We start from the raw sequence: 21,575 nt of genomic DNA, 5'->3' as shown, positions 1-21,575 counted from the left end.
ATAATTAAAAAAACACAAACATTTAATAGATAAGTTTTAATGATCATTTCTCCTGTAGCACTTTTAAAAATAATTTTACATAATCACGAAACACAGTCGGTCGAATTAAAAATAAAGATGAAAACTCCTAAACATTAGTTATTAGTTTTTACAGCTAATAAATTTATATGTCTAAGTGAAAAATATAACAAAAAAGAAACGCATACGCAATACTGTATGTTTGAAGTTAACATCGGAGGTAAGTTACCTAAAGTTTACCGAACAATAACAACATACTGGATTATATAAAAAATTTGAACCTTATTTTTAGAAAATGGCAGAAGATTGATTCATTCTTGAACATAAATTATTACACCGAATGATTCATACTCACAAACAGTAACACTGGATATTAGTTTAGTGCCTTTAGTAAGGCGAACGTGAGCGTAAGTCCGCCATAGCCCCGCGACTAAGGGTGGTTGCACACCCAAGCAGTTTGCGCCGGAATCAACAAACCAGGAGACGTGCGCAAACGCATTGTGATTGGTTGATCACGCAATCGCTTCTGTGGCCACACACCAAGAGCGACACGCTCTGATCGAGTTAATTTTACCTAATAACTCTATCTTAACGTCTACATATGAAGTTCTGAACTATCAGTTAAATCAAGTCCGACCCAGGGTGAACATTTTCTGAATAATTTTCACTAAAACGATCGCCGCACGCGACCAATAAATTCACTAGAATTTACCACCCACTATTTACAAATTCGGAATGAATTTCGAACAATCGCCGTCCGGTTACTGTACCATCCACGTTTATATACACAAGCGGTAGAATACTGCACGAAAGCTAGGGCTTTAAGCCACAAATACACAGCGACCCAGTCCGAGAACGCCCTGGGCCTACGATAGACTAATATAATATCGATACTATAGTGACTAGATAGCCCCCCGAAATTGGGAGGCAAAATATTTACATCTTTTACACTATTGGATATTAAATTCACACTATCTTAACACATCGCTACTATAAAAGTTTAAATACAGCAATAACTTTGGGAAACAGAGCAAGTACCGCGTCAAATGTTTTCGTTGGCACGGGGGTATTGTATAAATGAATGTCGAAAATGACACGTGAATGAAGCCACGGTCAGTTTGTGCATGGCGTGGAAGTATACAACTAAAATCTACTCACAGATAAACATCGCTCAAGATAGCGCGTCAGTCTAACATCGAATGACTGGCTCAAATAATACGTTTCTATATCTAAAGACGATTAAATTCATATTTGAGTATGGCCTGTATCACTAACGAAAACACTTACACTAATATGGAGGTAACCTATAGAAGTACAATGTATTTATTATACAGCGCATAAATCGATACAATATGTATATGGATATATTACATGAAGTAAATGTAACAATGAAAATAATAAAAAAAAACTCAAATAGTTTTATTTTATATCAAGACTTTGAACTGATAGGTGATGATGCAGTTACAGCTTACAAAAATAAATGTATAACAACTAAAAGGAACTACTAAAATCGAATTAAGAAAAAACGTTAACAAAATACATCGCTTAAGTCTGTCGTGAACTTAACTATAGATTATACTTATAAAATTATATACAAAACAATTTCAACAATCTTCATTATTTATAATACAGCTAAAAAGTGAAACCTCGTCAGTAAAGAGATCGCATTCAGTCTGGCAGCCGGCGGCGAGTGCCCGCTCGGAGCTGCCCAAGTACATATAATCACAATCGTCTCAGTTAGTGTGGAAATCCATGGTCGGCTTCCGTTGTCGCGATTTCTTCGGTCTGGGGGGAGCGGGGGAGCCGTTGCAGCAGTGGCAGCCGCGTTTGACCACGCCGCGGCCCGACGCTCTCCTCCGCACTTCCAGGCTGTCAGGCGAGCGTTCCCCGGCGCGAGTCTTCCCAGACAGACTCCTCTCCATCTCCCCTTCCAGGGGATGGTACATCCGCTTGGGCGGGTACGTGCGCAGCGGCGGGTGCGTGTCGTCGGCCGACGAGCCGTCCGCACTACCGCTCCTTTCGATTCCCCTCGCGTCTTTGATCACAGAGTCGAGTCTCATGTGAGTACCGACTCCGCTAGAGTCCGTTGAATTAGTTTCGTCGTAGGAGGGACTTTTGCAACATTTGTCGCTGTCGCTGCTAAAGTCCAAAGGTCTCCGGCTTTCCGATCGTTCTGATGCCGAATTGGACTCCCAGAACAGCTCCGTGTGTCGTTCCGGGGAAGACCTGTCGTCGTCTACATCAGCCATAGATTCTAGAGTGGCGTCTCGTGAGCTGTCTTCGGCTATCATTTTGGCGTCATCTCCGGCTATAAGAGCATCAGGCTCGTCCATCAGGAAGCTGGAATCCCTGTCTCTTTTGTCGTCGTAGCAGACTCTCCTTATGACTTGCGTCGCGTTGCCAGTGGAGTGGACTATAGCTGACGCCGTGTTGGTGAGGTGTAGTTCTCTGGAGTCGTTGAGTATATTATCGAACCTGGTTAGGCCATCGTCTTTGACGAGTACCGAGGATAGGTTTATGTTGTTGTGTGATGAAGGCAAGGAGTTGATCATGTTGTCTATATCGTATTTTACGTGTTGCGCGGCCGGCTCGGCGGCGGCTTGCGATATAACCGTGGTTTGCGGCGCCGTCATGAGCACGGTGGCTGGTGCTCGGTTGGAGTGGAAGATGGTCGAAGTTATGTGACGGCCCTTCAGCCCCGCTATTGTGAATGGTTGTACCTGTGAAGAGAGTCAGCGGATTAAAATTGATGTACATTGAGATTGAGACCGAATAATAGAATTTAACTTTCCTCAGAAATTATCAGAAATTTCCCCAGTAGGAAATGGATGTAATCTAATTTTACAAAATCATGAACTAATTTTAGTATAAAACATAATTTGGCTCTTGAAAATCAAACAAGTGAAAAGCTCTGACATTTACACAGTGTTCCAACCAGCTAGCGTTACTTAAACTTACAGGCGCATCATCAGTGGGCTCGCTGTGGAAGGTGGTGTTAGGATGCGCCCGCGCAAACTCCTCATGGTCTAACGCTATCGTCTGCATCCCGTGGGAGTTCACGCTGACGATGCCCACATCGTCCAGACCGAGCTCCAGCTGTTGCCTCTCCATGTCTTCCCGCGGGAGAAGCTGGTCGGTCGCGATTTGGTCGTCAATGTCCGGTTGTGGTATGGAACTCTGATTCATGTGTGTCGGTTGTGCTGTAGGAGAAAGTAAGTGGTTTCATTATTTGATAATCATAATGTATAAAAGTATGTAAAGTTACACTTTATCACAAATTAAATGTCTACACGCAGATTTTTTGGAGACTACTTAGTAAATTAATTTCTTATTACAAAACAATTTCAACTTTTACGACCTATAGTTACGTTGTGTGTCTGTCTGTAGGTCAGTCTGTGTGTACTCGACAACCTTTAACTCAAGGCTCCGAAACTGATAGAGACATAAGAAACGATGTATAGGAATCTATTTTCTTACGCGTATGAGACTGCTGGCCTTGATCCTGGGTGTGGTCATGCGCTGGAGATGCCGCGAACAGCAGCTCAGCCTCAGGGAACAACTCCGAAGCTGATGGAGAATCCACGCCCAGGTCTTCGCACTCCTCCGATAGAGATTTCTGCGAAATAAATAAGCTTTTGTTTCTTTTTCGTTTCTTGAAAAGATTAAAAAGATTTTTTGTGCAATAAGGAACTAAGAACTGCAAGGGACGTTAACTCAAAATTTATCGGTAAATAGATAAATAAATAAATATCATCCCAGGATGGAGGTTTTGTCAGTTAGGTAGCATGGTGGTCCTAGGTCCGGCTATGACTCAGTCAATTACAGGGACGTAACTGCTGTCTGACCTTCGTCAGAAGCGAATCTAACCAAATCACACAATGTTTTCCTTTATCCAAAAAGCATCGTCAGTTACCATGGAATTCGAAATAGTATAAGACATAAAATTAATTTCGAATTTTTACAACTCCAAAAAATAATTTCATGCGATGCAAAACATGGAGGTACACATGAAAAACTAAAGAAATGTCAGATATTTATAACTTTTTGAAGTGGGATCTCCTGCGCCTAAGTGGGATACTATTTCACCAACTATTTTATTAGAAACTACCCTGCGGACAACAAGAAGCTTTAAAAATTATTATACCTGCAGCCTCAGTTCATGTTCCAGAATGGCATATTTGTGCCTCAACGCCGCCGCGGAGACGTGTGTAAGCCGGTGGTGTCTTTGAGAAGTGCCGTCCTTCTTCTGCACAACCTACATTGCAAGGATTCATCAGCATTTATGTAACATTTCACGTTGGACGAGAGTCGACAAAACTAAATAAAGCATAGTGATTTTTTGTAGTTTCATTACACTCGTTTAGAGGGAAATTTATACAAAATATATGGTGACTCACACTTGGAACGAGTTGAAATAGGATTTATATTTAAAGATTGATTTAGTTTTGCTGCAACTATCTTTACCACAAAGTTATCTGTTCAATTAAATGTCTGTAAACTTCGTTGGACCAAGGCTTATAACATTAAAAAAAAACTGTCCAACAAACATTGAGCTAATATAGTTAATCACTATCTTTATACTGAAAGGTTAGAATAGATAACTTTGTAAATATATTATTAATTATAAAGAAAAGAAACATATTAATGTAAATCAGGAATAAGAGATTACAACCACATCGAATTAATCTAATTATATTTCGAACATTCTCAAACATTAAACATATGATTTTAACTGACGCAAAAATGTTATCTTAAGCGTAAAGCTAATATGATGGATTCATATAATCTAATGCCTCCTACGATGAGTTTTGCGAAAATTAACGTGAAGATTGTCTAAGCAAGCCTTCAAATATTACCGAATGAGATAAACAACTCAAAGTAATAATCCGTCAACTAAACTTCTCGATTTTAGTAATTTTTGAAATAACGGCTTTATATCACGATTATTTCGCCAAAAAAAGATGGAGTCTTAAATACCAGTTAATTTAAGATCTCTTAAATAACAGTGAATTTGAGGTAAGATGTCTGATTTAAAGCTCAGATCTCCGAAAGCAGCATTAAGTGATAATTCCAAAAGTAGGAAATAATTTAAACAACTTAAACAGCACAGGTTCATGATTTAATCATCATTGAATTAATTCATCTACTATTCGTTAAATAACGGCTCGAGTAGTTTTTTCTACTAATCAACGAGGTTATGGAGCCATTATTTCAAAGTTTTACCCGAAATCGTGTCGGAGTTGTTGACAAAATATGCTAAGAACATAATGAAGAATTTGAAGAACAATGACGTGAGGGTCATGCATTTGATGCGGGTTCATACTCGACAATGGGGAAGAAGAATAAGAGTCAGTCCTTCATGCAAAAATTAAAAACATTTCAAGTGAATTTAACCTCTAATCTTTCCGTAGAATAAAGAGATGGGTAGATTAAAAAATTAACAGATAATAAATAGTCCAGGCAGAGTATAACGACCTATGGCATAGTCCTGTTCACGTGTAGTCCTAAATACGGTTTAGAAGCGACATTTTATTATTATTAGCTTTGCTTTTTTTCTCGAAAGTTCTTCACGTTAGGTTGTGTCATCCGTGGCGGAGCAGGTCGCAGCAGAACTCAACCGTTGTGTGTTGTAAGAACGGCTGGGGTACAACAGAAAGTAATTTGTTGGCTACACAATTGACTAGCGTAAACCTATTTTTTCCTATTGTTCTTCTAACTAACCGCACCAGAATCTATTAAGCGACCTGCCTACCTGCAGTTTTATTTGATAAAATAATTGTCGCAACGCACACAAATTCCATTATAAACAGAAGTCATAATTTTTGGTTAAAGTAATGAAAACAATTGTATGGTAAGTTCTGATCTTGATTCTTTGTCATCACAATATTTTCGAATCCCCGTAAATACACAATCGATAAACTGTCATTTCACAGAAGCAAGCAGGCTTTGTATTGGAAATTTATAAGCTTATTTAATTGGTGAACTTCGCGATCGCTTCGCTTTTCCTATCACAGTGATACCTTCATACTTCATCATCAACATTCTATTAGTAGTATAGCAAGCGATTCGCTGCCCATTAAGACTTTTCCTCAAAACCGATTTTACTTAAAACCGATGGCGTATATGTGCGCGAAGCCCATAAAATGTCGCGTCTACGTAACGTGAATAGGCCGCCAACACTGAACGGGATAAAATAAAGGCGTGCAGGACTACTAAAGGCATACTATTCTGCGCCAGCTTCTACGATAGATCACCTGGTGGTAGGCCTTATCGTCGCTATCTGACGCGTCTATATCGTAACCGCATCGCGGCGAATCCACGATGTAAGACTTTTTGGAGTCTACGTCGAACATCTTATCAAATATCCTTTGTGCCTCCATATCGGGACTGTATCGATCTTGGATCGGGTCCTGAAGTTTCAAAATGGGTGATAGTAGACACCTTACGGTATGTACACGTCGGTAATGTGACTTAAAGAACACTTGTGGTGGTTCAAGTTGAATGGAAACTACTACTTTCAATTGACTTACAATTTACTTTCAATTGAATTTTTTATAGAAATAGATCTGATACTATAACAAGTAATAATAAATAAAAGTGTAGTGCCCATTCCAAAGCGTAGAACAAGATGTTAAATGAAAGAAAACTTGGAAACTTACAAGAACAGTTCTGTCCATGTTGTCCGCCCTCACAGTCTCCTCGTACGTATAGTCGTGAGGATCGGCCGACGACGGCAGATTCCATGGTTCAGAACCTTCTGGACTCGAACCTCTCTCAGGCTTCACGTCTTGCGATTCTCGGTCGGTCCACGGTGAACTGGCAGCCCGCGTTTCTATCAACTCGGGCGGCGTCGGCGCGGGCGCAGGCGATGCCGTACTGTCCGGAGGTTGAACAGTCGCAGCCGTCGCCAAGTTGAAAGCTTGGAGGTTATGCAGTGCCGCTGTCGGCAATCGGACGTGTCTTACTCCTGGGCGGGCTAATACCGGTTTAAGGCCCGCCGGGCCGATCAAACGTTGAAGCAATAATGCATTAGTGGTACCACCCTCCCCACCCCCAACTGTAAGCAACTTTGGGCCGCGGTTCGTCACTATAGCTATCTGCTGACCGCCTTTCACCATAGACACTGGCAAGATATAATTCGCTGGCATGAGAACCGCCGTAGCCGGTTTCCCTGCTGTCCCGCGAGCCACTGTTATAGTCTGGCCATCCGCGACGATGACATTGCGCTGAGGCTGTGGCCGCGGCTGTTGTATCGGATTCTCCTGCTCAAACGTCAACTTTCTTACAATCTTCCGTGGACTATCTTGAGGAGAGTGACTGTCTAGGCAACTTTCGTTGCAGTCGCCTTGGGATGTACCACAACTGCTGTCCTCGGAACCCATAGTTCGACATGTATCATCTCCATGCACTGGACTCATATCTCGACCTCCCGGGCGTCGAGAGCCACTAGAACTCTTCTTGCGTTTGGAGGACCCTGAAGGATTTGATGGAGGATTTGACCGTCTGCGAGGAGCAGGCTTGTCTTTGTCTGGAGAATTCTCCACCTGTTCTTTGTATTCCGCTAAAATGTACAATATCCTTTGTGTAGTCTGTTCGTCTTCTAACGGCTTTTGAGTAGATGTTTTCGGGGGCACTGGATTTATTTTCATGGTGTTAGGCGGATTTGATGACGACTTAGGTCTAGATTTTGACTTAGAACCAATTTTGGCTGGTTTTGGCTGACTAGGAGTTTCGCTTGACGTACTTTCAGAAGTGACGGTATGCGGCAACTGAACGTGAGTTGACGATGTAGGAGAATCAGCGATACCGGATGAATCTGGTGACCGCACAAAGGAAGACGTTGTTGGAGTAGTAGCAACTGTCGTCTTTCTGTTTACGTATGCAACATTTAGCGACTGGTTGTTTCCAATCGAGTACAGAACCTGAGTGGGCTCTGCGGGTGTTGCCGCAGCTGATGTAGCGCTATCAGTCGTATCAGAAGTCGGTGTATGCAGCTTAGGAAAAGTGTTAGTGGCATTAGAATTTGGTTGAACGGTACTCCTTTCCTTGACCTGCTCGAGCACCATATCGAATTCCCTCAATTGTTCTAGCGTAGAAGAACTCATTGATTCAGTGGACTGGCTTTCGGACGGTACTTTTAGTTGTGGTCTAGTCGCTTGCGCTGTAGGTAAACGTATAGTTTGCTGCCCCAAAGGTGGAGCTGCCGTCAATACTAACTGTTGATAGACAGGTTGATTTGCACCCCCTATGACGTTTCTCTGTATCTGAAAGAACGAAGGCCTCACCACCCTCGCCCCTGACACCATTTGCGGCGTCTTACTGAGCATTGGTAACTTTATCCTCATTTGAGTCAGAACCGGCTGCGGTTGTGGATTTTGATTATTTTCATTTGTGGCACCCAAATTATTCCCATTGTCTTCAGCTGCCAGTTCAGAGTTATTAGTGGGTTGACTTTGAGGAACGATTTTTATAATAGACGGTTCTATTTCGCCTTGATTGACTTGCTTTTGTCCGGATTCGTCAATGAGCTCAGTGCTGGGTACAGTAATAAGATTAATTGTTTGCCCACCCCCAATATTAACAGGTATTTGACGGGTATAAATCACGCCCCCGTGCATGGTCTGTATGTTCATAGGGGCTATAGTTTGCTTTATTTGTTGTACCAAGTTGGTTTGGGCTTGAGACGTTTGAGCTGATGATTTCCTTATTAATAATGGTGGACTATTCATTTGACTTATGTGCTCTAGATTAATAGAATTATCGGTGGGCTGACATTCATTGTTTTCAGATGGAGTATTTACTGATGTCATATTGTTGCTACTAATTTCACCGGATTTTTGTGTACCATCTTGAAATACAGGTTTGCCAAACGCTTGGTTAAATTTCGGCAGACTGGTTGATTTTTCAGCGGCCGCTGATGGTTTTGTAGAAGAGTTCTGAATAAATTTTGCGTAATTTTCTTCATATATGGAACGTGATTTTATTTCTTGCTGTGACGCAGCACTGTCCTTATTAGATGCAGTTGTGGCTGATGGCGATTGATTTAATTCTTTATTTTCGGCAGGTTTTGTTTGAGCAGCTGGAACGGGAGATTCAATAGGCTGCAGCCTCAAAACCATACTTCTTTGATGTGGGGCGTTAAGCTGAATCGACTTCCCATCAGCTGATTTGCATACAAACTGCACCATTTTCTGTTCATTCGAGCCTTGCACATTTGCCAAATTTGTGAGAAGATTTACTCGTTTAAGTAACTGGCCCGCACTATTATTTTTCTGGCTTCCAGTATTCACAATATGCAATAATTGATTACCGCCTTGTTGTAGTCCTGTGTCAACTAAGGACAAACCGCTAAATGAATTTGTTTGAGTACCGGGTGTGCCATTTGTAGCACCAGGAGTTCCAGCTTTATTCTGAACTATATGGAGAACTGGTGTAGCGTTGGTGCCGCTGATAACAGATTGTTGAGAATTATCAACGAGCGTGATTTGACTGCCTGATGCATTTTTACCTTGAACGATATGTAAAACTTGTGGCGCCACTTGAGTATTGGATGCTTGACTGTTATCATTGACATTAGTTTGGTTTAATGGGGGAGGCAATATTTGCGCCAGTGCTTGTTGAAGCGCCATTGCGTTAATCGCAGTAGTTTTCGGGTAACTATTTGATGTTGTCGTATTACCACCGACAGCTCCTTGCCTCATTTTTTGGGATAATATGTTAACTAATGCCTGTGCTCTATTATTGGCTATAGTTTCCGCTGTTGTGGTTATACCAGCGGCGCTCATGGCATGTGCTATCTGATCGGTCTTTTCTTGAGACCCATTTTGTTGCTTTTGCTCAGGAAAGTTGTCTTCAGGTGTTGGTTTTTCTGAGCAATTAAACAAAATTTGCATGTTAGCTTCATCCGAGGCTTTAGTATTATTTGGTTCGAATTCAGTGGCCATAGCGGTATTTGTTTCATACGTATTTTCTGAATTATTTGTTTCAAAAGAGTATTCGTTATTGCTGTGGTTCACTTCCATAGATTGTATGTCAGTATTTTCTAGAGGTTCTGATAGCTCTTCTTTTTCTTCTGGAAGTTCTTCCATCAACTCTATTTTAACTACAGATTTAATTTCAGTCTCAATGGGTATGTTTTCATCGGGCATTGATATATTTTGACTTTGGTGAGACTCCATCGAAATTGTTTGATCATGTTGAATATATTCTTGCACTAAAGGGAGAGTCAAATCTGCTGTAGTTAATTCCGTGTATTCAGTCTTGATAGGCGTCGATGAGTCATCATGTGGACTATTTTCGGCTGAGCACTGAGATGGACTTGCATCGGACACTTGAGTGACACGTGGGTCACATGTTACAGGATTCTGAGCAGCAGCACTAACTGGCAATTGCCCCACCTGTACTACTTGCACGATAGCCTCAACAGGACAGGGATCTATAAAATCTTGTATGTATAAATCAAAAGGGAAATTAGAAGAATCCAACTTTTTGTTAAATGGCACGTCTTGCTCTTTCTTATTAGTCCTACTATATATAAGTTCAATAGAGTTCTTCTGAAAGAAAGATTTAACATTCTCTCGTAGTTTTATGTATGTTAAATAACGCTGTATTTTCTCAATTTGATCGTCTATTGCAGCATTTTTCGTATTGCGATTATCCTCGCAATCTTCGGACAATAAAAACGGCTGAGGTTGTTTTACGTCCGACAGAGTCGCAGCCGAAACTTTTGAAATGTCACCTACATCTTCTAAATTTTGTATGACTCTGCCGGACCCCTCACCAAAACCCATATTGAAATTGGTTTCCTTAATATCAGATGAAGGCTCATTAACTACATTATAATTTTGGTTTATTTCTTCTTCTAGTGTTAGTTTTAGAGCCTCGGGCTCATAATTAGGATTCATTTCTACGTCTGTGAATAGATTACAATGACTTTCTGAAGAAAGCTCTGGATGAGAAACACATGGACCTTGAATTGGCCAGTTTTTTATTGAATCGTTTGTATCGACATAGTCTTTATGAAATGGTTGGTTATATGAAAATTTTAATGAGCTTGAATAATTTAAAACACGTTTATATTCTTTAGCATAACCCTGTTCTAGTATAGCAGCAGCTGTAATTTTAGGATAATCAATATTTTTTCCATTTCTATACCTTTTTGTTGTGAATTTTGGATCCGTGAAAGATATCTTACGTTTTAAAGTTGACTTGAGTTTTAAATCGTATTCAGATTGCTTAGAATACGTCATCTTAGGAATATTAACATTCAAAACTTCTAAATCGTCATCTTTATTGCTGCAGATACCAGTAACGTTTTCATCAGAACCTTCTATTGCTTCGATTGCATCAGTGATATCATCAGAACTGTCATTAAATGTAGCCGTTTCACTCTCACTATCATCTATAGGGTACAAAACGTATAAAATTCCCACATCAGGGTCTTCAAATTCAATACCTTTTAGTAAACACTTATCTTGATCAACATTTTTATTGTCAGTTTCAATATTTTCAATATTAGTTTTAGTATTATCAAGGACAGTATCACTTTTATCATTGACAGTTTCAACATTTTCATTGTCAATTTCTTTATTTTCAATGACAGTTTCGGAAATTTCATTGTTATTATTAACATTTTCATTGACAACCTTTTCATCTTTTGCGGCGTTAGGAGTTTTGTCTACTTCACCAAGTTTATTTTGAATTGGAGCTTTAAATTGTTTTGTTATATTTTCGTTTAAATTATTAAATTTATCATCTGGAACCCCTTTTTGGGTTATAGAGTTGTTACTATGTTTGGCAGAATGTATTTGCTCTGTTTCATTCGAAGTTTTATCTTTAATCCCTTGAATTAACTCTCTTGTTGAATCATTATTTTCATAATCGTTACATGTTATGTCTAAAGAAATAGAACCGTCTTTTTCGAAATTTTTGTCTAAATCAAGTAGTATTTCATTACCCATCTGATCAATTGCCTGATTTTCTCTGCTTTCTATGATTTCCCCCTCAACTACATTAATAGTTTTTGATTTATCATCAACATTAGAGTTTATATTTGTACTGCATTCAGGTTTATTCATATTAAGGACACCTTGGAAATATTCCATAACAGTAACATCATCAAATTTATTTGTACTGCCGTATGCAAAATCATTTTCTTTTTTTGATAATATTGACAATTGCTGAATATGACTATGTTTATGTACCATATCTAAACTTTCCGCTTTGGATTTTTCATAAATATCTTGACTTAACACTTCTGCTACATTTGAATTTTTAACTTCTTCTCTGGGCACTTTTGATTCCTTTGATTTTTTATATTTCTGTAAACTAAGAGCATTGACATTTTCCGGGATGGATTCCAATAACTTTTCCACTTGCACCGTATGTTTAAAAAGTTCGTTATTAATTTTTAGTATCTCAGATGAACAATCCTGGGCTGCATCGTTCGAGTCGGTAATATTATTAATTATATCTTCTTCTTGATTTTTTTTACTGTCTATATCTTCATTACATTCAATACATGCGATATTTGTTTCCTCTACATTAAGCGCATTCTTGCATTTATTTTTCGTATTCACTTGGTGATATTGCGGATTAAAACTTTTTTCCAAATTGACTTTAACATCTACAAAACTATTTTGTTCAACTTCTATTGTCGTCGTTTTTCCACCAGAGAGTTCATCTATTTCTTTTAAAACGCCCGCCTCATTTATTTGTACACGTTGATCTTCATTAGCTTTAACAAGTAAAATGCATTGGTCATGTGGTTGAACCAAATCTGATTTATCATTAAACTTCTCTGAAATGTCCCCCTGTACATTATCTACTTTAGCTGTGAGTTCTTTATCCCATTGGGGTTTAGCATCGTTAATATTATTGTCTGACGTCGCAATGTTTTCATTTAGCAGGCGATCTATACACATGTTTTCCAATTGTTGATTTGGAGTAGATATTTTTACCATTGACATTTTTTCGACTTCTGTAAATTTCTCCAAAGACTTATCATTTTCTGTTTTAAACTTTACTTCTGTGTTTAACTTTAGATTATTAATCCTGTCATTGGATGTGATGTTGTTCACGATTGCTAGTTCCCTTTCCGTGCTTTCAGCCTTTGCATCACAATCCTGATTTGATGTTATCTCAGAAATGTTAGCAGAATTTTGTAAATTCGTAATATCAGTAACTTCGTTTGCCATATAACATTCCATGATCGCACATAAACCTTTGTTAACAGAATCATTAGTATTTCCTGTTTCGTTGTTTATCATAATGGCATGATGAGCACTACCACCTTGATAGTAATCTAGGATTGCACACACATCTTCGCCAGTAAAATTATCTGTGATATTCATTTCACTGTCTTTGGCCTCATTTTGTTGTAAATTTTTAATTTCTGAGTTAGTAATACTAACTCCATTATAAAGCTTAGTTTGTTTGCCCATCACATTGTCATCTACGTTTACTTGAGTTTTATTATCTTTGCTTTGACATGGTAGTAAATTGACAGACAACACAAAATGTGGATCTTCATGATTCTTCTTGTTTTCAGTCACCGTTAACTTCTTTTTGTGTGTGTTTTTAGATATTTTACTTGCTATCATGTGATCAGCAAGGTTTGACATCTTTCTTTTGAGATTTAATTCTGAAAAATTATTTTTATTTATATCACTATTGTATTTTTCCAGTGGTTTTAAATACTGCAAAATATTATTATTCTTTTGAAAAAATACACACAAAAGTGAAAATAAACTAGGCGGTATAGCAATTACACCAGCGTTAATTTTTTTTAAAGATATATCAATATCCTGCGTATTTTTCATGTAGTTTGTATCTATAACTTCGTGTTGATGATGCATTTGCCGCTTGGTTAGCAACCAATCACATTCAAGCTTAAGAGGCATAGTTTCCATAGCAAGATTATACTTGTAATTTTTACACAAAGATGCTATTATTTCGAAAACCTCAATAACAGGTGAGTTTCTGCCATTTTCAATCTTTTCTTTATATTGATTTTCAGGAAGAATTGAAAAATCATTAAGTATTGAAGCAGTTGCTATGCTTGATACATCTGTCTTCATAGACTTGTCACAGTATTCCATTGCACCGATCTCCTCTTGCAGACATTTTAAAGACTTAACAATCGAATCACACCTTTCGAGGCTCACAGAACAGCTTCTGTTTAAAATATTTAGCCGATTATAATTTTCAACGAGATCATCACACCTCGTTAATCGCACGTAACAATTGAGGGATTTTAGTAAAATTCTCTCGCATTGGTCTTTCTCAATACTATCATCACAGGTTGAGTTAAATGTTGCCTCTACATCATTTTGTTTGTGCACCAAGTCACCAGGTTTTTTCATTTCAAGATTTATTTCGACTTCACCGATATTGGCATTTGCAAATTTTTCAATTTTATCGATACTACTAGTACTTTTTGCAATATTGATGCTACCATCCAAGATGTTGATTTCTTTTTCGTTGCAAATAATTTCTGCCGTTTTGTTTATCATACTACAAATATCTACGGTGTCAAAGTTGGCAACCTCTAGTTTTTCATCAAAGTCTGAAACTGAGGATACACCCGCGATGAAATCTATTGGAAAATCAGGACAATTCTTTAAAAGATCTACACTATCATTAGAGGATTCGTCAATTTCAATAAGATCCGAACAACTATCTTGACTATTTTCTGTGATTTTATTTTGAACAGGCGGTATGTCAGATAGCATATTTTGCACATCTACTATAGACGCCGTATCAATATTCAAATCGATAGCTGGACAACTTTCCTGGTTAAAACTTTTGCAATAATCATCAATTTCAATTATATCAACTTCTTCATTAACATTCGTTTCAGGTAGAACAAGCCTTTCTAATCGGACACAACAATTCTGATTGAGCTTTTCTTGATGTTTATCTAGAATAGCTTTATCTTTGATACTTGTTTTATAAACACCTGATTTCGTTGTAAAAAAGAAATTGTCATCATGATCTTCATCGTCACTTAATAAATCAATTGTTTCTATGATAGCTGGTTTTATGCTTTTAGATTCTACTTGGATTTCTTGAATTCTACTTTCTAAAGGTTTATCAGGGTTTTCTTTATTCGTTTTTGAAACTTGTTTAATATTCAATGTGTATTTCTTCTGTTCCTTAAAATCACTCATAAGCATCGCCCGTAATGATGGATCTTCGAAAAGCGAATCAAAGGAAGAATGCATTTTGCCATAAACGGATGCTTTGAAAATTTTACCATTTGGTAACTTTATTCTTAACAGTGTTGTTACATTTACACCAGTTCTATCATTAGGAATTTCTTCGATGATAATACTATCTTTATAAGACTGTGGTATGTTAAACTTTGCTGAATCACTAGAACTTAATTCTGAAGATGCATTATCTTTTGGTGGCAATCGTGTTTTTTCATGTAATATTTTACTACCGCCAGCAACTTTTTTCGATGCCATACTTGGTAAAGACAAGTTTGAAACTTTCTTTTTTATTTCTGCCGGTGCGCACAAAGGGACTTCATTGTTTTCAGTTGATATTTGAACTGTTCTAGTATCATTATGAATTCCCTGAAGATTTTTATCAGATTCGAAAGGTACATCAAATATTTGATTAGAAATCTTGACAGTACAATTTTCAAAAATATCTCTTTGGATTTTCACATTTTTACTAACATTTTGGTTCTGTTCGTCTTGATTCATCGTTTTACATAGCATTTTATTTGATATTTTATCATTAGATATATTGGGTGTTACAATGGAACTTGATAAAGTTGGTTTGGTCGTGGCTTCCTCAGAGCCAAAATCAATCATTTTATTTTGTTCTGTTGAGTCCGATAACAATAGAGCGCTCTTATTTTCATCATTATCTTCAAGATTTACCGTGCTTATTTTCTCATGACACTCAACTCTGGATTCAAATTCGATTGGTACAGAGTATACTCTATCTGCAGTCAAAATAGATGAATTTTCAAAAATATTCTTAAAGCTTCCAATATTTTCCACTTCTGGAACAGTATCTTGAGATTGTCTGACCTGATTCACCTCTTTGTTGGCTTTTGTTGGTGTACTAATATTATGAATAATATTGGAGGATAAAATCGTATTTTTCGAATAATTATCATTTTTTTGTTTGTTTTCTAAACGATCTGTTTTAGTGAATTTTTCATGACACTCCTTAATAATTTGGGACCCATCGTCTATCACTGGTAATAAATTATCTGATATTATAGGTGGACTTTCAAAAACATTATGAAAACAATTACCTTTCCTACTTTCTATGTTTTTATCATCTTCTTGTGATCGTTTTTGCTCTGTAGTTTTCTTGGAAGCCATTCTTGTTAATACATTTATGATTTTGTCAGTTGGTACATAAATGTTCTTACTACTGGATGTAATTTTTATAGCATCGACAGAATTATCCCATTCTAAAGGTTGTGTCTTTGTTACATTATCTATAAAACCCTTTGAACGTTCTTTTTTGGTATTATCATTATTTAGAATAGGTTGCACATTGGAAATAAAAGTTTGGCCTTTCTTAGCTATTATAATTTTATCTAAACAATTATTTTCTATATGAAAACCTTTCATTCGTATTTTTTGTATTTCCTTCTCGATTGGCAGTTTTTCCACTGAACTCCTATGGTTATCCAATCGGATGCCTGATAAACTGTTGTTAATGACCGCTATGTTTTCTGCCGCAATTTTATTGTAATCTTGATCATTATCAGTGACCATTACCTTCGGTATTTTACGTTTTCGTTTCAAAGTAACTTTCTTGTTTTGTAAAATCACTACTTTCGATGATTTATTTCTGCTTATTTCAGATTTTTCATTCGCTACGGATGCCGTTGTTACCAATTCCGACTCAGGCTTGACCAGTTTCTTATTGGGTATCATGGAACCTAACAAAGCATCTTCGATATCAAAACTATTAGAGTTTATGGGTATGATCGCACTCTCACAATGATCCTTAGTATCATTATCAACATTAACTTTACTTTTCCTTACAGTTTTTCTTTTTATTTTCTTACTTTGATTATGCTTGCTTGGTATTTCTGCATCCTCATTAACAATATTTATATTGAGACAGTCTCCTGGCTTAACTTCTATACTGCTATCTTCATTAGTTATATTTCTAACAGGAGCTTTAAGTCTTACTTTAGTCTTCCTACCTATAGGATTTTGGTCGGTGAAATCTAGAGGAACTTTTGGTATGTTTTTATTCGATGATCGCAGTAGTATACGACGGCATTGTACGGTACAACCGTCATTTTCCTTACTGTTTTCATCGTTTGATTCTTTATTGCAATCGTCACTTTTTGATGATGGTGGTTTTATAATTTCTTGCGCAATTACATTTATCACTTTCCTTGTATCCATTGATTTTTCGGACTTTTTGTGACAAACATCTATAGGAGAAACCTTTTTGAATATTGGAGAATAGCTTAAAGCAATGGGTGGGTTAATACTACTTTGAATAATACTTCTATTCAAAATAGCTAAACGTTTCCTTTTGAGTCTTTCTATGTCGTTTGTAATACTTGATTCAAATTTTTCACCTCTTTCACTTTTTTCAACTGATTTTGCTAACGCATTATCGACAGCGATTTCTTGGTCATATAATATTTCCCTTGCGATCTCTATTGTGGGATTGGAATTATTTTTAATTAGTTTCGATGATGTATTGCAAACTCCATTATTTTCTTGTACTTCCAATAATACTCTTCGCTCAGAATTTTTGTTGTAATTAATATCATCTTCTTGTAATGATTGTTCACTTTTATTGATGGACTTCGTACATTCTGTCTTTATGTTCATTTGGTCATATTTAACGGATTCAGTTGGTAAACACTGATCTTGTTGGCAATAAGCAGTCAAATTAGACTTATTTAACGCCGTTCTGTCATTATCCAACACCGTTGGTGTAGTAACCGTAAGAGTGTTTATGTCATATGCACTAACTGGCACTGAACAACAGGCTGGTTGGGGAAAGGGTGTCATGAGTATATTATTCTGCTTAACATAATTCTGATTCACGCCATCTGGTTTATTCTGTATAGTACCAATCGGATTATAATATATTTCTGGGCCTAAAAGAACTATGTTAGGTGTTGGTCGCGGCACAGTAACATAAATATTCCTTGTATTTTCAATAAGATACGCTGTTTTACTAGACTTTGCTACATCTGGGTATTGTTCACGTAAACATGGGCTTATTGTAGTATTATTAGATGTTACCGTGTTTGATGTATCTCTTTGTGTTGTATTATATTCTATCTGCAAACTGGGATCTGTGTGTTTTGTAGTATTTTTATTGATACTTGCATTAGACGACATCATCATATTTGAGCAATGTGGACTCAAATCTGTACTTTCTGACAAAGGTTTATTTTTGCGAATAATATTTTCATTACAAAAAACTTTAGATTGGCTTAACAGGCTTTGCTGAGACGGTTTCATCTTAGTCTTATATATTTGACTACAATCTTTCGATTTTGAGTAACTGCTGTTGGATAGTGTGGTTTCATCTGACTGACGAAGATCGTTTGATATACATGATGTGTTTGGAAAATGGCTCTTTATTTTTTGTGAATTAACAATGCTTTCATCTTGTTTATAAGATGTGTTGCTAATTTTACTACATGGTCGTATTTTAATTTCTTTCGGTGTCTGTGGTACTCGATAGGTATCTTCATCTGAAGACAATTCTCCTAATTCACGACGAAGCTCATCATCCAATAAATCATCGAGATCTGATAGATTATAATCATCATCTCTGCCAGATATAAAAGGATCTTTTTGTTTCGGTATTGATGCAGCAAATTGATTTTTGTCTAAAGCTACTGGTTTTCTATCCACTTCTGTCGCAGGTCTATTGGAACATACATTTTTAGTAATCTTTTTATATTCCATTGATTTATTTAGTGAATCAAGTTCAGAACCTTTCATTAGTGATTTACTGTCGATAGTTTGTTTTGCGCTGCCCACGTCGTTTGACGATGGTTGAAGAAATGTGTCTTTTGTTTTCTGAGGTTTTACATTACTGGAATGTTTTATTATAGAATCAGCAGTTTTCGTTACTTGATCTAGGCCTCCCACAGAACTTGTTCGCATTATCCTCTGATTCCGTAGGCTATTATCTGAAGGTTCACTACCTTTCAATGTCAATTCCAGCGCAGTCGGCCCTCTGCTAGGGGTTTTCTGCGCTCTAATAGCATTCATCACTTTTTGCCAATCTAATTTATCTGATTCCTTAATGGATGATTTTGATGAATAGTTTCGTTCTATACCACTTTTCTTGATGATTCGACTTTTACCAGATTCATTTGTCGAATTCTTGTAGATATTTACTTTCGATCCCAAATGCTTTGACTCTTTACTTCCTAAAGCATACTGTTGTAAATTATTATTTATTACACTAATTCCCTGTTTTGATTTGCTCAAAACATTAGTAGATGCAGTTTTATTCGACGTGTTTGAATCAGTTGCACTCGTACTATTTGGTGTCTGTGTATTATATGCTGGAATTGCACTTTGCGTAACATTTACAGCAGAATTTATTCGGTTTTGCTGTCGCAATAGGAGTAAAAGATCATTTTGATCTTTTTCTGATAAATAAGTTTTTGGAGGTACTGTCGCAATAGTTGTACTCGTACCTTGTACATTATCGTTTTTAGAAACCGGTGTTTGGAGAATATTTGTAGGTTGAAACATATTTTTTATGACTGTGTGGCTATTACTTGTTGACGGGAATGTTTCTGCTTTTCTTATAACATTCACGTTATCACAAGACAAATTAAGAGGATTATCAAGGCGTGTTATAACAGTCTCGCCTTTGGTTTGCATATATTTGATCTGAGTATTCTTAAACTCTGAGACACATCGCGACAACTCCATTGGTGTTCTCATCTGCTTGCTAAGGTCTTCTTGTCGACTCTGGGTTTCGAGTGCCTGTTTGTTTTTCAAGTAACTGAGACGTGAGAATGTATTTGGTGCATTCTCTACTCTTTTTTGAGGGGTTTGTTTGGCACATTGAAGAGATGTTGTTATGTCAGTGTTAGGCAAATTTTGTAACGCTGGCGACACACGACTAGTCATTCTAAAGTCTTTCTTTACTATAACACCTGTGAAAGGACTAGATGTTGGCTTAATATCTCTCGAGTAATCTTCTAAATTCTTTGGATCTTCTTGAGGCTTTGGCGTTACTCCTCGAGTCAAGGATATGGAATTATTGTGCGGCGGTTGCTTACTACACTTTTTAGTAGATAGAATGTTTGGTGAATTGGGCTTTAGGTTTTGATAGTAATTCGGAACATGTAAAATATCTTTATATTCATTAACGGACAGATCTGAATTAATGAAAGACGGTGATGGAGCTGCTTCAATACTACTTCTATTAGGACTCTGTGTTGAGAGGATCTGTTGACTGTTACTGTTAAACCTCTTTGAATTATGATCCATTGTTTCTGTAATTATAGTGTTATTAGGTAACATGGGTGGACTTCTTTCCACCTCCAATCTCTCCACTGATGCTTTGTTTATGTACGATTTGGGTATTTCTGGAACAACGACTGATTTAGGACTAATAAATGGTTGAGTAGGGAACTCAGGTTTGTATATGGCATTGAGCGGTTTATGTTCAACTTTCGGAGTATTGCTATGAATATTTTTGTTTGCAAGCATAGAATTCTGTTTACGCCTAAACTGAAGTAATTTTGTTATGCTTCTCTTTACTTGTTCGCTCACTACACCTACAGCTGACGGCCGTGGTGATTTTGTATTCACATTCAATAGACTACTGACACTTTTAACATTATGCAAAGGTTTCGTTTCTGACGTAGATGTGTTTGTACTACTTTTAGTGGTGGTGGTTGGTTTCTTTTTACTAACAGTAGGAGCCTTTTTGAGGGCCTTATTAATGGCTATATGACCATTGGCTACACCGAGTTCGGTATTCATAAAAGGTTTGTCTGATAGTGGATCATCCATGGAGAATAGACCATCAAAAATGATGCTAGGATCGTTTCCTTCGGACGCTAACGACGACTTTCCTTGACTGTCGTAGTCGCTATCAGAAACTGCTGGTAATCCCAATTCTGTGGATACTTTAACGCCAATAAGTGACGCTAAAGACCCAGATTTCGCAGCTTTTTCCTTCTTCCTTTCTTTTTTCTTCTCTTTCCTCTTTTCTTTTTCTTCTGGATCTTTTGATTTTTTCGTTTTCTCTTTACTTCTCTCTTTGCTATGTGGGCGTTCTTTTTTCTTATCTCCTTTATCAGTTTCAGGTTCAGCACTTAATGGATCCATTTCATTATCAGAGGCTAAAGGAATTCGTTTCTTCTTCTTATGTTTAACTGTAGTAATATCAAACAGTTCGTCACAACTTGAATATGCAGTTTCGGTGGCCTCATGATCAAAGATGGGATCTTGCCACGCGGCCTCCTCTTGAAGTTCCACTAAGTGTTCGTAACCTGTATTGTGTGACGAAATATTTTATGTTTAGTTTTTTGTTACAATTTTTTGTTGCTCTTTTTTTTAATAAAA

General features: G+C 37.3%; 1 protein-coding gene across 1 annotated transcript in view; it reads right to left on the bottom strand.

The window, feature by feature from the left end:
- Positions 1–21: 21 nt before the first annotated feature.
- The window catches only part of LOC106135241 (uncharacterized), a 32,213-nt gene continuing 10,659 nt past the window's right edge, over positions 22–21,575 (bottom strand). Inside the window, exons 12-16 of the mRNA XM_013335482.2 lie at positions 6,678–21,502; positions 4,163–4,273; positions 3,496–3,634; positions 2,977–3,218; positions 22–2,738 (exon numbers count right to left, since the gene is read on the bottom strand). Coding sequence (XP_013190936.1) covers positions 1,752–2,738; positions 2,977–3,218; positions 3,496–3,634; positions 4,163–4,273; positions 6,678–21,502 — 16,304 coding nt within the window. The 3' untranslated portion in view covers positions 22–1,751. The remainder of the gene's footprint in view (positions 2,739–2,976; positions 3,219–3,495; positions 3,635–4,162; positions 4,274–6,677; positions 21,503–21,575) is intronic.

Source organism: Amyelois transitella, chromosome 25 (genome assembly GCF_032362555.1).
Source record: "Amyelois transitella isolate CPQ chromosome 25, ilAmyTran1.1, whole genome shotgun sequence".
NCBI lineage: Eukaryota > Metazoa > Arthropoda > Insecta > Lepidoptera > Pyralidae > Amyelois > Amyelois transitella.
Note: the sequence above shows the minus strand (reverse complement) of the source record. Positions and strands in the feature narration are given on the sequence as shown.